The sequence below is a fragment of the Caretta caretta genome, chromosome 1, assembly GCF_965140235.1.
Source record: "Caretta caretta isolate rCarCar2 chromosome 1, rCarCar1.hap1, whole genome shotgun sequence".
Taxonomy (NCBI): Eukaryota; Metazoa; Chordata; order Testudines; family Cheloniidae; genus Caretta; species Caretta caretta.
Window position 1 is genome coordinate 286,185,596 of NC_134206.1, and position 19,862 is coordinate 286,205,457.

General features: G+C 44.7%; 1 protein-coding gene across 1 annotated transcript in view; it reads right to left on the bottom strand.

The window, feature by feature from the left end:
* TRHDE (thyrotropin releasing hormone degrading enzyme) overlaps nt 1-19,862 on the bottom strand; it is a 319,124-nt gene that overhangs the window by 89,074 nt on the left and 210,188 nt on the right. Inside the window, exon 9 of the mRNA XM_048835753.2 lies at nt 18,372-18,559. Coding sequence (XP_048691710.1) covers nt 18,372-18,559 — 188 coding nt within the window. The remainder of the gene's footprint in view (nt 1-18,371; nt 18,560-19,862) is intronic.

Genomic DNA, 19,862 nt, shown 5'->3' on the forward strand with positions numbered 1-19,862 from the left:
ATCTGTGGTATTCTCTCCCATAGGAAATTACTCAACTTAAGTTTAACGGTATTTTGAAAAGGATTAGAAATTATAAATGAACACATAAAATGCAAGCATACTAGTAGGAAAAGGAGGTAATAGTAGTTAGAGGAATGGATTGGAGGGGAAGAACTGGACTGCTGCCAACTCTGCTGCCAACTCATTGTGTGAACCTGGGAAAATCGCCAGCTTCCAAATTTTCAAGAATGGTGACTGATTTGGGGTTCTCAATGTTGGGGCTCCAATGTGAGATGCCCCCAGGTTGATTGAGGAATTGTGCATCTACAGCTCCACATGACCTCAAATGAAGCTATGGCTGCCTGGCACCTGGGGATGTCAAGCTCATGCTGTCCCAAATTGGGATTGCTGAAATAGTGGCATCCAAAATCAAATGCCACTGCTGAGAATGTCAGTTTTCATCTCTCTGTGCTTCAGATCCTGTTCAATGGAGATAATAATATTTATACATCTTTGTCAAGGATTTTAAGATCCTAATTATCTAAGCTTTACATCATCTCCTTGAAGTATACTCCTGATTATCCAAATAGCATGGGGGATGTGGATTTTATTTGGAGTCTGGCCAGGGGTGTCTACTCTATTATCTGAACTTTCATATTATCTGAATACTTCCTTGTCCCTGTGATGGGATGTAGAAGTCCCACACCAGGGAATCAAGTGTTAATGAGCAGCTTTGGACCCAGAAGGCCCCACCCAGCTGCAGCTGCTGGGCATGCTCACAATGGGGGCAGGGTTCAAAAGGATGCTGCCCAGCTCAGTCAGATTGGACAGATCAAGGGAGTAGCCCCACAGGTGGCTGCTTCAGGGAGGCTTAAGGAGCTCCACACCCTCTGGACCTGACCCTACTGCAGGTCCACCGAAGGCCCCCATGGAGACCAGGAACAGAGGTGAAAGAGAAGCCTGCAGATCACTGCGAGTAAGAACCCCCAATAAGTTCAGAGCCAATGCTTGTTGTGGCTTTGGAGGGGGCAGAGGCCACGGGAGGGAGTGGCCCAGGGAGCAGGCTTGGTAGCATCCACTCCCCAGGCCACATATCCGACCGGTCAGCCACAGGGCCGTGGGTTGGAATCTGGTGGAGCAGGGAGGGCCCAGGTTCCCCGACCGCCAGCTGTAGACTCTTGCTTCCGGGCAATATTGCCACAGATTCTTGCAGCTAGGTGATATTGCTGGGCTCAGACACCAACTCCCCTGATAACCGGTGGCGAATAAGGGCATCAACCCAGTCCCGATAGAAGGACAGCAGATCTACCAACAAAACCAGTCCAAGGGAGATCATGGATGCAGAATAGCTCCTTAAATGGATGGTAGAGAGCCAACAGCGGCAGGTAGCTCAGCAACAGCAGCAACAGAGTCAGCTATGGCAACAGATAGCTGCCCCGCAGCAACAGCAAGTGGCCCAACTACAGCAGCTGTGAGCTGGCGGCAAAGCATCAGAAGCAAAAGGCATGCCTAATATTCTAACATTAGCAACACTCTGGAGGCCCAAGGGGGCATCTAATGCGATGGCACAAGACCCTCAGGTGATGTTCCCTGCACTGGGCTGCCCATCAGGCTTGTGAAAATGGGTCCCAGAGACAACCAAGAAGCCTTCTTGGTCACCTTCGAGTGGGCGGCCACCGCAGCATGCTGGCTGCAAGAACACTGGGCCACCCTCATTGCCCCATATTCGAAAGGACTCACCCAAGCAGCCTACAGGGGCCTAGATCCCATAGAGGTGTTAGAGTACAGTAAGGTAAAAGCAACCATTCTGGACTACATGGATATCAACCCCGAGACATTCCATGAACAATTCAGGAAGAAAATGTACCCGCTGGGAACCCAGCCTGGTGGCACAACACCTGTGTTGCTGCTGACTGGACCCTGAGAAGTAGACCAGAATACAAGTAGCAGAAGCTATTGTGCTGGAGCAGTTTGTCCAGGTTCTCCCATATGGCAGGAGAAAATGGGTGAAGCATCATAGACTAGTGACACTGGTGGGGGCCATAACCCTGATGGAGAATTATGTGGAAGCTGAGAGTCCAGCTCTCTGACAGCTAGGCCTGGGGCACCCGAACTCCAGACACCAACCCCTAGCAGAGGTCAGGCTAGGAGGGGAGGCCCAGGGTTCACAAACCAGCTGCTCTTCTACAAGTCACCCTTGTTTGGGAGCCAGGACTCCCAAGAAATGGGGTATGCCCACTAGGAACCCCCACAGCCCCAGAGGAGGGACAGCCAACCGCAAACCGAGGGGAACTGTTTTGAGTGTGGACATAAAGGACATTTTAGGCAGGGATGCTCCTTATGGACCGCAGCTATGGACAGGCATGGAAGGCCTGCTCCAGGGCTCACAGATGGAGCCCGGCCAAGATGCTTATCTCAGTATGAGTCAGTGTATTGGAGGACATAGGCGTGGTAGACTTCAGATGCAGCCAATCATACCAGAAAACGCAGTAGAGTCTCCCAACATGTCGGGCACTCCCCTCTACCTCCAGGGCATACATAAGGTTGTACAACCTTACCCCACGATGGAAGTGCAGCTGATGGTAGGGAACCACACCGCACCTGCTGGGTGGGGCTATCAGCCACCCTCACCTACCTTGTGTTATTAGGATGGACTGGAAATATTTTGGGGAGGTGCTGAAATGATGAACTGGAGTCCCCCTAGTGGAAACGAGCCTAGTCCTGGAAATGAGAGGGTTCATGGGCCATGATGAGGGACAGAAGACAGTAGGGAAGGCCCCTCCTGTCTGCCAGGAACATCAATCTCGCAACCTGCTAGCTCAGAGGCCCTCAGAGGTGTAAATCTCAAGTGGTTATCAGGAGATGAGGATTTTGTGCTAGAACAATGGGAGGTCCAGACCCTGAGCAAGGCATGGGAGCAGACAGCTGTCTCCAGTGGGGAGGAAGGTGAATCTCAATGATGAAAACAGTAGGCCCCAGCTTTGAGCTCCAGAATAAATGGCTTTTCAGGGCAACGTGCAACCCCCAAGCACAAGAGATTTACCTCAGCAGCTATCTGTCGCAGAGAACTGACATTGACAAGGAAGTTCAACACTGCCTCCAATGCACCAGCACAGTTTTTGGACTGAGAAAATGTGTCTTTGAAGACTGTGACATCAAGAATCAAACCTAGCTTCTTGTGCACCAGGCTGTTGTTATCTCTGCTGTTCTGTGTGGTGCCAAAACCTGGGTCACGTATGGTAGATACTCAAAGTTTATGAATGATACCATCAACAGTGCCTCCGCAAGATCATCTGAATCGAGGGGGATGACCAACGCACCAACATCAGTGTTCTGTCCCAAGCTAAAACTCCAGCATTGAAGCTATGCTCATCCATCACCAACTCTGTTGGACTGGCCATTTTCTTCGAATGCCAGACAATTGACTCCCAAAGCAGGTAATGTTCTCACAACTGTGCCATGGTCAACAGACAAGGAGTGGGCTAAAAATGTGCTTCAGACACCCTTAAAGCCAATATGAAGAAGTGCAATATTGACATAAAATCATGGGAAACCCAAGCCCTCGATTGACCAAAATGGAGAAGGACCTAGTGGCAATGATCTCAGTATTCTGAGATGCAACTAAGACAAAAGGAAACAGAAAAATGGGAAAGGAGGAAAGAACGCGCCACAGCCCAACTTAACATGATCTGCCCCTTCTACTGGGAAAAGTCTGCCCCAACAATGTCAAGATCTATGGATCCTGGATCAATCTCATTAGCCACCTGCAGATCCACCAGCGATTACTGGCTATCATTCAATGGAAGACAAGCATCCTCGAAGTGGAAGGGATTAGTGACATATCAAAGGATTTCCATTCTTTTCTGGACCACTGAACCATCCTTTGATTACAGAAAGCAGCACCTCCATTCAGACAACAGCCACTGCAGCAGTGCCAGCCACACCATTCATCTCCTGACTGAGTCCCACTATCTGGCTCCCACATCTATAATGCTCTACACCAGCTTCCAAGACCTATCCCCACTCCCCAAAACAGCTACCCACCCTTCCCAATTCCTCCTCCCTCACTGTTCTGCTCCACCTAATGAACTAGCCACCTGACTCCATACTTACCCTATTTCAAATTATAACATATCTCTGCACACACAAGGACACCACCTTCTCCCGCCATGATTTTTTTTTAAATCAGGAATATGTGGGTTAATTAACTTAGTTGTGCCCAATAATTCCTGAGAATTAGTACATGAAAACATGTGGAAAGCAACATAGGGCCAAATCGCACCTGGAGCTGCAGCTAGCCAGAGATGTCAAGAGTAACAAGAAGGGTTTCTTCAGGTATGTTGGCAACAAGAAGAAAGCCAAGGAAAGTGTGGGCCCCTTACTGAATGAGGGAGGCAACCTAGTGACAGAGGATGTGGAAAAAGCTAATGTACTCAATGCTTTTTTTGCCTCTGTTTTCACTAACAAGGTCAGCTCCCAGACTGCTGCGCTGGGCATCGCAAAATGGGGAAGAGATGGCCAGCCCTCTGTGGAGATAGAGGTGGTTAGGGACTATTTAGAAAAGCTGGACGTGCACAAGTCCATGGGGCCGGACGAGTTGCATCCGAGAGTGCTGAAGGAACTGGCGGCTGTGATTGCAGAGCCATTGGCCATTATCTTTGAAAACTCGTGGCGAACGGGGGAAGTCCCGGATGACTGGAAAAAGGCTAATGTAGTGCCAATCTTTAAAAAAGGGAAGAAGGAGGATCCTGGGAACTACAGGCCAGTCAGCCCCACCTCAGTCCCTGGAAAAATCATGGAGCAGGTCCTCAAAGAATCAATCCTGAAGCACTTGCATGAGAGGAAAGTGATCAGGAACAGCCAGCATGGATTCACCAAGGGAAGGTCATGCCTGTCTAATCTAATCGCCTTTTATGATGAGATTACTGGTTCTGTGGATGAAGGGAAAGCAGTGGATGTATTGTTTCTTGACTTTAGCAAAGCTTTTGACACGGTCTCCCACAGTATTCTTGTCAGCAAGTTAAGGAAGTATGGGCTGGATGAATGCACTATAAGGTGGGTAGAAAGCTGGCTAGATTGTCGGGCTCAACGGGTAGTGATCAATGGCTCCATGTCTAGTTGGCAGCCGGTATCAAGTGGAGTGCCCCAAGGGTCGGTCCTGGGGCCGGTTTTGTTCAATATCTTCATAAATGATCTGGAGGATGGTGTGGATTGCACTCTCAGCAAATTTGCGGATGATACTAAACTGGGAGGAGTGGTAGATACGCTGGAGGGGAGGGATAGGATACAGAAGGACCTAGACAAATTGGAGGATTGGGCCAAAAGAAATCTGATGAGGTTCAATAAGGATAAGTGCAGGGTCCTGCACTTAGGACGGAAGAACCCAATGCACAGCTACAGACTAGGGACCGAATGGCTAGGCAGCAGTTCTGCGGAAAAGGACCTAGGGGTGACAGTGGACGAGAAGCTGGATATGAGTCAGCAGTGTGCCCTTGTTGCCAAGAAGGCCAATGGCATTTTGGGATGTATAAGTAGGGGCATAGCGAGCATATCGAGGGACGTGATCGTTCCCCTCTATTCGACATTGGTGAGGCCTCATCTGGAGTACTGTGTCCAGTTTTGGGCCCCACACTTCAAGAAGGATGTGGATAATTTGGAGAGAGTCCAGCGAAGGGCAACAAAAATGATTAGGGGTCTGGAACACATGACTTATGAGGAGAGGCTGAGGGAGCTGGGATTGTTTAGCCTGCAGAAGAGAAGAATGAGGGGGGATTTGATAGCTGCTTTCAACTACCTGAAAGGGGGTTCCAAAGAGGATGGCTCTAGACTGTTCTCAATGGTAGCAGATGACAGAACGAGGAGTAATGGTCTCAAGTTGCAGTGGGGGAGGTTTAGATTGGATATTAGGAAAAACTTTTTCACTAAGAGGGTGGTGAAACACTGGAATGCGTTACCTAGGGAGGTGGTAGAATCTCCTTCCTTAGAGGTTTTTAAGGTCAGGCTTGACAAAGCCCTGGCTGGGATGATTTAACTGGGATTTGGTCCTGCTTCGAGCAGGGGGTTGGACTAGATGACCTTCTGGGGTCCCTTCCAACCCTGATATTCTATGATTCTATGATAGCCACAGCAATAATTAAAAAAAGAGTAGAAGCTTTTCATTGTCAGCCCAACTTCTCTAAGTGTATGGGACTGCTGTCACTGTGTAGAAAGCCATAACACAATATACCAATTTTATTCACTTTAGTATTTGGCACACTACAACATTAATAGTTGCAGCCCCCTGCACATCAGAGTATGCTGAAAGTTTCTATGGTGGGAAGCAATCCAAGTATAAACTGTGAAATGCATTTGGAAATCACAGGTTAAATTAAAACTGGCATTTCTGACACCATTGCTCACAGCAGCAATCACGCTGAAAAGTGACATCAATGCAGGAGTACACATTAGCAGATTGTAAGGGCATTTTATATTCTGATTCCATAATGTAACATGTAAAAAGGAACTTCTACAAATAAAAGTGAAACAAAATGCTGAGGAGACTTCTGTGCCTTTTAGAGGCAAAGCGATATATTGGGCAAAGTGTGCACTGGGCAAATTAGTGGCAGTGGCCAAAGGCTTTCTGCCTGCATGGGCCTAAGAGGGAACACTATTATAAGCAGCTCTTGTATCTATTAGTTAGATATGTAGCATGCAGTCCACACAGTGCTGGCTCCTGACAAGCAGCTGGGGTATGGATTGCCTCCATGCTCAGGAAGAGCACAACCACTGGCATTATATTTGTCCCCTAACGAACACGAGTGTACAAGTGGTGGGAAGGGGCTCCCTGCATCTTCCATTTCAGCTGGAGCAGCCAGGATAGAGTCCTAGTTTTAACCTTTTTCTGATACCTGTATATATATGCAATTGTTTTGATTTTTTTATCCCATGTTGTTCATTTCTTGCATACCATACAAAATTCAATAACATCCCACTACTTCAGAGTTAAATTCTGCCACTCTTATTCATGCTGAATGCCCATGGGAGTAATCAATGTGAGCAAGAGTGGCAGAATCGGGCCCGTCGGTGACAAGACAGTTATTTGCAATATCAGTTATAACCGACGCTTAATATATAAGATAATATAAAGGTGAAAGACATAATAAGAAAATAATCTTTTGAGCTCCTCTCAAAAGAGATGGGAAAGTGTGTGAGTTAAACCTCTATTCTAGAAGTGGAGCAGTTGTTGTCTATAACCGGCAAACAATTTAGTAAAGGAAAACTGTATTTGTGTGTATATACACCCAAAGTGTCGTATAAATAACAAATGGGGATACACCTGGCAATGTTTTTATTATTTCACTTCTCATTACTAAAGGGGCAAGCACTGCCCCTTTCTTGCAAGGCTTCAATAAATGAGTTTTGTGCAGGGTGTTAAGAGAAGGTTCAGTGGGAAATAAATCCTGCAATCAACCATACAGCTTGAAGTGGAGTGGCTACTGAGCCACTCTTTAGGGTCCACATAGAGTCCACATAGGGCCTATGTGGCATTAGACCTGTGAATCTGCACAGCGTTGGGTCTGTTGGTTGCCTCCCTAACCAGGCCAGGCCACTAACCTTCCCGCAGCATCCCCACAGAGAGAGACACCCTGGAGCCAAACTCTTCAGCATATATGGAGTGTAGAGTCCCCCTTTGTGATATGGATCCTTCCCCACAGCCAGGGGAACCATGGTGGTTTTACTATGTTTGGGGCCTTCTATATTCTTTTGAGGAGGTTAGAAGCATATCCCCTTCCCATAATGTACGATGAAACAATAAATATGAACTATAAAAACTGCCATGCTGCAGAAAACACTGTACATTTCACAGGGACAGCAGGAACTCCCACGAGGACATGAACCGTGCCTGAATAGTTCCTGGCTCTCCATCTCAGTCAGAAAGTAGCAAATATTTTTTTAAATGTAAAGAAGTTATTTCTCTGTTTTTAAAGAGAAGAATTCTGTGTATTTTCAAAAGAAAAAAACCTCTCCATATCTGAGAGCTTCATGTTTGTGCCTCCCCTTCAGTATAGAACCGAAATGGTTTATAGATTTCATCAGAATTGATTAGCTCATTTTCTAGACAGCAGATTATTTTTCATATTTTTTTGTCAAACCTGTGAATCATTTCTGTAGTGATGGATGATGCTAGATGTCTTTTCAGTGCCTTGAAATTATGGTTCTCTCTTTCATGAGGGAAACCCACTGAACCCTGTCATATGGATTATCTCCTCATTTTGTACAGTCCTGTAATGCCAGGACATATTCTGTCCTCAGATATGCAGACATGACCCCAAATCAATGGAAGTTTTGTGTACTTATTCAAGGGCAGAATTTGCCCTGTGCACCATAAAGCAGGAGTTATGGACTTTTCCTGGGACAGCTTCAACTTAGAACATTATCTGTCATATCCTTATGGGTCTGACCCAAACCTCATTGAAATCAATAGACTCCCATTGACTTCAATGGACTTTGACTGGGGCTTTGTATACTATGGCATCCCCAGAGCAGGAGTCTGTAATTTCTCATTTTCTCTCAATATTTCCCACATAAAATATCTTCTGGGGCTAGGTGTCCAGTAAAATCAATGTCCATTTGTGCATAGAAACAGGATTGTGTGAATTCTATAGTGTTTATACACAGTGATATTCCTTAAAATTGCATAAGTCAAGTTGTATGCACACAAAGAAGTCACATGTTGAATATCTGGCCCTTAAAACACAGCTTTTACCCCCTTCTAATTATAGTATACATGTGGAGTCTTGTGTTAGACTAGGAAAAACAAATATATACACTCTACTTCTTATCTACAACAAAAATTTAAAAATGTTCATCTGTATTGGATTTGGCAGCACTCACAGTAAGCCACTTCCAGGGGTATCAGGAGTATTCACTCTGGCATTTAGTCCCTTGGAAATGCTCCTTGTGGGTTTGTATTGTCCTCCATATGTTTTTAGAGAAAAAAAATAAGTGTGGTGTCTTATACTGATCTTAAATAGTTAATTATGACACAAGTGCTTTGGCACAGAGATTAGAACAGACATTTTTACAAAACTGTGGTTCTTAAATATTTCAGCTCTCTCTTTAATTTATCAAAATACATCTGCCAGGCCTATTCTAAAATTAGTCTTTTTAAAGCAAAGGTGAGTCAATGGACCTAGAGCTGGCCCCAACCAGAGATTCATAGATACTAAGGTCAGAAGGGACCATTATGATCATCTAGTCTGACCTCCTGCACAACGCAGGCCACAGAATCTCACCCACCCACTCCTGTGAAAAACCTCTCACCTATGTCTGAGCTATTGAAGTCCTCAAATCGTGGTTTAAAAAGACTTCAAGGAGCAGAGAATCCTCCAGCAAGTGACTGTGCCCCATGCTATAGAGGAAGGCGAAAAACCTCCAGGGCCTCTTCCAATCTGCCCTGGAGGAAAATTCTTTCCCAACCCCAAATATGGTGATCAGCTAAACCCTGAGCATATGGGCAAGATTCACCAACCAGATACTACAGAAAATTCATTCCTGGGTAACTCAGATCCCACCCTATCTAACATCCCATCACAGGTCATTAGGCCTATTTACCATGAATATTTAAAGATCAATTAATTACCAAAATCATGTTATCCTATCATACCATCTTCTCCATAAACTTATCGAGTTTAATCTTAAAGCCAGATAAATCTTTTGCCCCCACTGCTTCCCCTGGAAGGCTATTCCAAAACTTCACTCCTCTGATGGTTAGAAACCTTTGTCTAATTTCAAGTCTAAACTTCCCAATGACCAGTTTATATCCATTTGTTCTTGTGTCCACATTGGTACTGAGCTTAAATAATTTGCCTCTCCCTCTCCGGTATTTATCCCTCTGATATATTTATAGAGAGCAATCGTATCTCCCCTCAACCTTCTTTTAGTTAGGCTAAACAAGCCAAGCTCCTTGAGTCTCCTTTCATAAGACAGGTTTTCCATTCCTCTGATCATCCTAGTAGCCCTTCTCTGTACCTGTTCCAGTTTGAATTCATCCTTCTTAAACATGGGAGACCAGAACTACACACAGTATTCCAGGTGAGGTCTAACCAGTGCCTTGTATAACAGTACTAAAACCTCCTTATCTGTACTGGAAATACCTCTCCTGATGCATCCCAAGACCGCATTAGCTTTTTTCACGGCGATATCACGTTGGAGGCTCATAGTCATCCTATCTTCAACCAATACTCCGAGGTCCTTCTCCTCCATTACTTCTAATTGATGTATCCCCAGTTTATAACTAAAATTCTTGTTATTAATCCCTAAATGCATAACTTGCACTTTTCACTATTAAATTTCATCCTATTACTATTACTCCAGTTTACAAGGTCATCCAGATCCTCCTGTATGATATCCCAGTCCTTCTCTAAATTGGCAATACCTCCCAGCTTTGTATCATCTGCAAACTTTATTAGCACACTCCCACTTTTTGTGCCGAGGTCAGTAATAAAAAGATTAAATAAGATTGGTCCCAAAACTGATCCTTGAGGAACTCCACTGATAACCTCCCTCCAGCCTGACAGTTCACCTTTCAGTAGGACCCGTTGTAGTCTCCCCTTTAACCAATTCCTTATCCACCTTTCAATTTTCATATTGATCGCCATCTTTTCCAATTTAACTAATAATTCCCCATGTGGTACGGTATCAAACGCCTTACTGAAATCTAGGTAAATTAGATCCACTGCGTTTCCTTTGTCTAAAAAATCTGTTACTTTCTCAAAGAAGGAGATCAGGTTGGTTTGGCACGATCTACCTTTTGTAAAACCATGTTGTATTTTGTCCCATTTACCATTGACTTCAATGTCCTGAACTACTTTCTTCTTCAAAATTTTTTCCAAGACCTTACATACTACAGATGTCAAACTAACAGGCCTGTAGTTACCCGGATCACATTTCTTTCCTTTCTTAAATATAGGAACTATGTTAGCAATTCTCCAATCATACAGTACAACCCCTGAGTTTACAGATTCATTAAAAATTCTTGCTAATGGGCTTGCAATTTCAGGTGCCAATTCCTTTAATATTCTTGTATGAAGATTATCTGGGCCTCCTGATTTAGTCCCATTAAGCTGTTCCAGTTTCACTTCTACCTCAGATACGGTAATATCTACCTCCATATCCTCATTCCCATTTGTCATGCTACCATTATCCCTAAGATCCTCTTTAGCCTTATTAAAGACTGAGGCAAAGTATTTGTTTAGATATTGGGCCATGCCTCGATTATCCTTGACCTCCACTCCATCCTCAGTGTTTAGCGGTCCCACTTCTTCTTTCTTTGTTTTCTTCTTATTTATATGGCTATAGAACCTTTTACTATTGGTTTTAATTCCCTTTGCAAGGTCCAACTCTACTTGACTTTTAGCCTTTCTCACTTTATCCCTACATGTTCTGACCTCAATAAGGTAGCTTTCCTTGCTGATCCCTCCCATCTTCCACTCTCTGTATGCTTTCTGCTTTTTCTTAATCACCTCTCTGAGATGCTTGCTCATCCAGCTTGGTCTACAACTCCTGCCTATGAATTTCTTCCCCTTTCTTGGGATGCAAGCTTCCGATAGCTTCTGCAGCTTTGATTTAAAGTAATCCTCGGCCTCCTCTACTTTTAGATCCATAAATTCTTCAGTCCAATCCACTTCCCTAACTAATTTTCTTAATTTTTGAAAGTCAGCCCTTTTGAAATAAAAAACCCTAGTTGCAGATTTATTTTTGTTAATCCTTCCGTTCAGTTTGAACTGAATTAGCTCATGATCACTTGAATCAAGATTGTCCCTTACAACCATTTCTTCTACGAGGTCCTCACTACTCACCAAAACCAAATCTAAAATGGCATCCCCTCTAGTCGGTTCAGCAACAACTTGATGAAGGAATCCATCAGCTATCGAATCTAGGAAAATCTGAGCCCTATTATTATTACTAGCACTCGTCCTCCAGTCTATATCTGGGAAGTTAAATTCTCCCATGATCACGCAGTTTCCATTAGTATTTACTTAATTAAAAACATTAAAAAGGGCTCTATCCATATCCAAATTAGATTCATGTGGTCTACAGCACACCCCAAGCACTATCACAGGGGAGGCTCTAATAGTTTTCTTCCCCAATGTAATTTTTGCCCAGATGGACTCTGTCTTATCCATTCCATTGCTTCTTATTTCTTTACATTCTACCTCATCATCGATATGCAATGCTACTCCACCACCTTTACCTTTATTTCGGTCTTTCCTAAACAGCACATACCCTTCAATACCTGTAGTCCAGTCATGGCTACTATTCCACCATGTTTCTGTTATCCCTATAATATCTGGTTTCACTTCCTGCACCAGTAGCTCTAGTTCCTCCAATTTGTTACGTAGGCTCCTCGCATTGGTGTACAAACATCTTAATTTTTGCTGTTTGGCCTCGCTCACATTCTGTACCCTATTAGGCACGGTTATTCTACAGCCAGTATAACCTATTAGACTGGTATCCACACTGCCCTTCCTCCTTATATACATTTTCCTACCCATGGCTGTATCCTTTCTTACTTCGTTTTCTTCCCTCTCAATGCTAAAATCCGGCGTGGAGATTACCTGGACATCTCCCAACCATCTCCCCCAAATTCCTAGTTTAAAGCTCTCTTAATCAGTTGTGCCAGCCTCCATCCTAGAAGTCTATTTCCTTCCCTACTCAGATGAAGTCCATCCCGAGAGAACTGTCTGCTGTCCATGAATGCCTCCCAGTGGCCATACATCCCAAAGCCCTCCTTATAGCACCATTGCCTAAGCCATCTGTTGATAGTCATAATCTTGTCACACCTTTGTTGCCCTTCTCTAGGAACAGGCAGAATCCCACTAAAGATTACCTGAGCCTCGATTTCCTTAAGCGTCTTCCCCAGCCTAGCATAGTCTCCCTTAATACTTTCCAGTGAGAATCTAGCTGTATCATTTGTTCCCACATGAAGGATAATTACGGGATTCTTTCCCGCTCCCTTTAGGATCCTTTTCAACCTCAGGTCTACATCCTGTATCTTAGCACCCGGAAGACAGCACACCCTTCTATTCTCTGGATCAGCTCTGGTTACAGGCCTGTCTATTCTTCTCAATAAGGCGTCCCTGATCACGTAGACCTGCCTTTTCCTGGTGATGGTGCGATTCTCCAGTCTATCCCCTGTTCTGTCTGGCTGCAAGTTCTTTCCATTCCTATTCTCCCTTGTAATCCTCTTCAACCCATCTTGTATCCTCCTGAGGCTCATATTTGGTGTAGTCTCCATTGACTCTTCCCCTTTTCCTATAGGACTAGCCGCTCTGCTCTTCTTCCTTGCCCTTCCACCTTCAGTGACTACCTGCTGAGCCCCTTCTTCATTTTCCAACTCTGCAAACCTGTTCTTGAGCTCTATTTCTCCTTCACTAGCCCATCTTTTCCTCTGCCTAGTTCTTTTAGTCACATGCTTCCACTGACCACTTTCCTCACCCAGTCTCCCCTCAGAATTCCTCAGTCCTGCTTCCATCTGCAAGTCTGAGCTTTTCCCTTCGCCTCCTCATGTCTTTGCTCCATCATCTGCTCAAACCCCCTTCTAAAGTCAACCAGAGTCTGCACCTGCCTCTCCAATCCTCGGATCTTTTCTTCCATCAGCTCTATCAGATGGCACTTCATGCTGATGAAACTCTTTTCAGGTACCCCCTCCAGGATCATGTACATACCGCAGCTTCCACATCCAGTCATCTTCATTGTGTCTTCCACTACATGAGTCACTCCCACTGCTGCCTCTGTATCTGTCATAGCCTTCCCACCTAAATCCTGTTAATCTGGGAAACACAAACCACACCAAAACACCACCACCCACAGCAAAAACAAACCCCAAACAAGCACCAAAGCTTTGGGGAAGTGTGGCTAGCCTTTATCTTCATAAGCAACTGCTGAAAATTCTTGGGGGAGGGAGAGTGAGCTGAGCCCAGCCCGCACTCACCCTGCAGAGGGGCTCCTGTCCAGTGTGGCTGGGGCTGGCTCCCTGCTGTGGCCTGTTGACTCTTAATGCTCACAAATTTGAACCTGCCACAGCATCACCTGACGTGTGCATCCATGCACAGTTGGGCCTTCCCTTGCAATGTCTCACCCACTCTACCTCCAGTGCCACCAAATGTGGGGCCTCACTCAGGATCCACCCTTTCTTCTGGGACTCTCCTTTCCTACCCCAATCACCTCAGCAACCCTCCTTCCACCAGGACCTCCCCTTAAATCACTTCAGGATCTCCCTCCTTCCCGCCACAATCACTTCAGGACATCCCCCCCTACCCTGAGGGTCCTCTCCCCCATCACCTCAGGATTCCCTCCCTTTCCAGTGCTCTCTGCCAGGACTGAGGAATCTAGCTCCATCTGCTGGGAATCCAGCCTAGAGGCTGGGCCCTCCCCCTACATTGTCCCGTTCCCTTCTTTGCCCCAGTGCCACCCGCCAGAAGTGGAGTTGGGGGGCTGAGTCCCCTCTAGCCCTAGCCACCGCCACCTGTGCTTACCTCTACACTATGCTGAATCAAAGCCCCAGACCTGGATTCCCAAAGACTAATACTCTAAGGCCATGTCTAAACTACAGCCGCCATAGTGGCACAGCTACAGCACTGCCGCTATGCTGTTGGAGTGCAGATGCTTCCTACATCTATGGAAATGGTTTCCATCGGTGTAGTTAATCCACCTCTCCAAGAGGTCACCATGTGACCAAGTGGGGCCAAAAAACCCTGGCAAAAATCTGGGGGCAAGTGACCCCGCATATCGCTTCTAGCTTCTGCCCAGTGGGGTGGGGGGTCTTGGGGCTTCAGCCCCACGGGGAGCACCTGCTGGGGCTCGGGGTTTCAGACCAGCAGGGCATGCTTGCTGGGGGTCAGGGCTTCAGCATCCTGGCTCTCAAACTTTTGAAGATTGTCGTATATGGCTCAGACGATCACCCCGGTACAGAAGGACATGTGTAAAAGACACACAAATGTTGTTTCCATCAGGCCATGTCTGTCAGTGTGTAGCATTACAATGAATTAAATGATCAGTGATATAAAACTCTAGACACTAATGTATAACCAACCTATGTGACTAATATTGTTCGGAAGACGATGAGTCTGAAAGACTAACAGAACATGTATGTGTCCCTTTCACTTAATTGTTACAGGCCCGTTTTCTTTGTGACTTAGACTTCATGTCAGTAGGATTTGCACATAATTTTAACTGAAAAGTGGCAGGACGTGGCTCTGCCATCAAACTGATTGACCTAGGTATTTTCCACCAATGACATTTTTCACTTTGCAACGGGCTTCTTCCCCATTTGTGGATAAGGGATGAGAAGGTGGAGCAGAGGAAAGGGAAAAAATAGACGGGGGCAAAGAAGAAGAAATAAAAAAAGAGGATCCAAACATTAAGTACCTACTTACCATAAAGCCTATTTTCTCAGGGGAGGGGCGAGGAAGTGTAAAGAGGGTTAGTGCACTAGCCTTTCACCTTCGGCAATTTGAGTTCAAATCTGAATTTAGGTCACAAATGAAAGTAAGTGTAATGGTCTAATTTTAACCCGCAGCTATCCACATCCACACAAAATCACTGCATGGCTGGTAGCCTTTGCTCATAGACTGGAGTAGCAGAGTTATTGCAAATTAAGACTGAGATGCATTGACAAACATGTATGTGGAAGTTTTCAATGCTTTCAGTACTATACTTGTTTTAAGTTATCTAAACACTATTAGACACTGTTTTCCTGCATAATAAAATTCACTCACATTATCTGCGGGTGTATACACACACACAAACACGTATACATGTATAAATACATACATACATTATAATATATATAGTGTTCCATGACACAAAAAACACTACACAAATAAATATGATATATAGATAAAGGCCATGTCTACACTACTGGCTAACTCGACACTGCAGCAATTGATGCAGTGCTGTCGATTTAGCAGGTCTGGTGAAGACACACTAAATTCATGGGAGAGTGCTTTCTCATCAACATCTGCACTCCACCTCCCCGAGAGCTGGAAGCTATGTCGACGGGAGAGTGTGGTGTAGACACCACTGTAAGTTAACCTAATTTACATCACTGAAATAGCATAACTTAGATTGACTTACAGAGTTAATGTCGACCAGCCCAAACTGTTCTTGGAAGAGTAACACTGAACTGTGAGGCATAGACACTTTCCATCCACACGATATACTTTTTCACCTTTCGTGTTCTTGAACAAATATAGGGTTTGTGTCAACAAAGTATTAAGCATATGCTTAAATTTAGCTCCCACTAGGGAGCTAACAATATAGCCAGTGAAACAACAATTAACTATGTACCATACTTAGGTATGAGTTCCACGACATCCATGGCACATGAAACAATGGAGATTACATTTACAGTATAGTGGTTATTAAAAAATAACAAACTCCCTTACAGGAATATTGTTCCATAAAACCCAAACATGTCAAGTGAACATCTGCACTTAGTTTTACCTTTTGATGACTTCTACTGTCCTCTCTGTGACAAGTCAAGATTCAGAGAGTGACCTTTGTACATTCAACCAGAGGAGGTGAAGACAGCAGCTTCTAGACTAAATGGCAGTCCTGTAGACATCGACCCTAGCAGATAGTTTTGAGTTTGCTTTCAACCTGATCAGACAGATCCTGGCCCCAGCAAAGCAACCTTAAAGATGCCTTAATTGGGAAATGTCAGGGAATTTTGGGCTGGTATAAAACCAGCATAGTCAGTTTAACTTTAGTCCCCTTAGGAACTAACAGTGCAAGGAGTGTCATGGAGCTAGCTTGGGACAGGGAGGAGACATTGTGGGAAGTGAGTATGATGCATGCCACCAGGAGGTGGGGCCAGAGAGCTAAGTGTTCTATCAATCCCAGCTGAAAGACCTATCCCTAAGGGACTGTTCTAGCTATTGTAAGTTACAGCAGCTATGTGGCTGCTCTAACTTGCCCTGAGGTTTAGTTTGGCTCCTGACAGCATCCAAGATCAGGGGAGGCATAAAAGTCACTTTGGGCTTGTCTAGAAAACCCACTAATGCGGGGTGGCCAACCTGAGACTGAGAAGGAGCCAGAATTTACCATTGTATATTGCCAAAGAGCCACAGTAATACATCAGCAGGCCCCCCATCAGCTCCCTTCCTGCCCCCCGCTCCCAGCGCCTCCCAGCCACTGGCAGCCCCGCCGATCAGCGCCTTCCCCTCCCTCCCTGCATCTCTCAATCAGCTGTGTCGTGGTGTGCAGGAGGCTCGGAGGGGGAGGTGAAGGAGCGAGGGCATGGCGGGCTCAGGGGACGGGGCGGGAAGGGGTGGAGTGGGGGGCAGGGCCTGTGGCAGAATCAGAGGTTGAGCAGTGAGCACCCCCCAGCACAGTGGAAAGTTGGTGCCTGTAGCTCCAGCCCCAGAGTCGATGCCTATACAAGGACCCGCATATTAACTTCTGAAAAGCCAGATGTGACTCTGGAGCCACAGGTTGGCCACCCCTGCACTAGTGTATGGAAAGTCGGAGTGTAAATCCACAGTACATTAGTATGCCGTGCACTTCCATGTGGACCCTGCTGCTGCACAGTGAATGTTCATTGGTGCACACTGACCTACTCTCATTTCATAGAGCGGTAAATCAAAGCACACTAGGGAACTTGTGAACAGCAGCAGGGTCCATACAGATAATTAGGATGCAACAGGCTAGTGCACTATAGATTTACTCCCCAGTTTGCCGTGCACTAGCTGTTCATCTATACAAGCCCTTACAGTCAACTATGCCTTCCCTTTACCTAGTATGCTGACAGTGCGCTCTGTATTCTTTTAAAAATAGCCCGTATCTGTGTTTTAAGCACTTCCAAAGGCTTCTCCTTTTTCAGGGGGTACCATATAAGATGTTCATCTTTAGTTGTCTAGTCTTTCCTTGACACATGACCAGACTATTGGGAGCATCTGTACAAGCTGATTTAAGTTGTTGTAAGACTGATGATTAACATTTTCTGTCAAAATAAGAGAATACTCCTGCTGATATTTGAAAGCCACTTTGAAGTACGCAACATCAGAAGGATCTAGCCACATGCTGGTGCATTTCGCTGAGTGCCACAAAACCAAAAGAAGAGGCCAAGGAATAAATGCATACCCTAGATTGAAAAAAACCAGAGAGAGCACTAAAAATGTAAATGTGCACATAAAAAGCTTTCTTTTGTTGTTTATTATGCTAATATAATTCTAATCCTTTTTACAAGAATAATCTTTAATAAAATTAGAAAGTTAGGGCCATAGCATGCCATTGATTCTAGACAAAGATATGTTATTCTGGCAGGGACTTTTGCTTTAAAATACTGGCATGAAGCAGCTAAACAACTACAACTTTTAGTAGGAATATTTATTGAGAAATACACGTACCTGTTGTTTCCTAGGTCAGGATCCGTGGTTTTAGCATCAATGTCATAAATAAAGTGTTCTTGGGAGATTAATACAATATTGTCTGCAGTTTCATTCCTCATGACGGTGATAATGGGGTAACCCATCTGTAGTGTCCATTGATCCATTACCTCTTGGATATTTACAAATTTTCCAACCTTTTTTAGAGCCTTACAAAAAAAAAGTTTTGGTTAAGTATATTGTTGCAATACTAGTATCTAACACATAATACCATTTACTTTTTAAACCAGAGGACCATTAATTTGTCTAGCTGTTTAAATAGCAATTAAGCATCTATACGCACTGGCGCTTTCCACGCCTAAATACAGGATATAAATGGTTAAAAAAATCAATCAAGGAGGAGCCTTCTTTCTAGATACATTTAATATTGCATATCAAAATAAAACAGCTTTAAGAACTGAAAGCAATAAATACTCATGTGGCAAGCTAGAAAATGCAAACACAGTGACAGGGTGGGAGATTCAAAAGCACCTAAGTGACTTAGGAGCACAAGTTCCAATGACTTTCATTTGTACCCCTAAATCATTGAAGCATTTCTGAAAATCCCACCCATACCTAAAAGGAGTGGAGCTTCAGACCTGCTTCCCCACATTTCCAGCATTCACAAAGACTGTGGATGGCCGTTTGCAAATGATTTCCATGATCAGAAAAGGCTAAAAAAGGAGCTGGAAACACTGATGAATATTTTCTCTTGGGATTATTGATTTTGGGTGCCCATCTTGAGATACTTTAAAAAGGTTTGATTTCAGAAAGTGCTGAACATCTGTCCTCTGAAAATCACACCCCTTTAAGGTGTCTCACGCTAGGCATCCAAAATCACTACTCACTGGAAAATCTGGATTCTTATGTCCAACGCTAAGCTGTGCACATGCAGACCTTCCCTAAACCTGCAAACTGTATAAATCTTGCAGCAAATACAGGAATACCTTATTCTAGTTTAATACAGAAACTCTAGAAAAAATACAATTTTAAATAGGTGGAATTAAACCGGGTGGAATTTCAGCTGGAATACAATAAACCCAACAGAAATGGGAGACTCACACCTCATGGGGAGAGAGACTGCAAGCAAGTGAAGGATGGACAGAGACAGCTCTCTCTGCAACCAAGAAATGCCTCTAACTTCCTGCCAATGCTGGAACAGGGACTGAGTGACCCCTAGTGAATCCAAGCAAATCCCAGGAAGAACCCCTTAGAACTCCGTCTGCATGTGAGACATCTTGAGAATGTAGAGGATGACAACAGATATGCTGATAGGTAGGGGAATATGGAATTTTAATTCCCACCATTAACAGGTTTGACATATCCAATGTGACAGTAGTTGCTCATGGCCCAGAATGCAGTCACAATCTTGTGCCTGTATGTTTGCTGTGAGTTCTGCTGTTCTTTGACTAATATGCACTTTTGAGTGCAAATCACTGAGAATTTGCCCCAAAGGCTTTAACATAAGCAAAG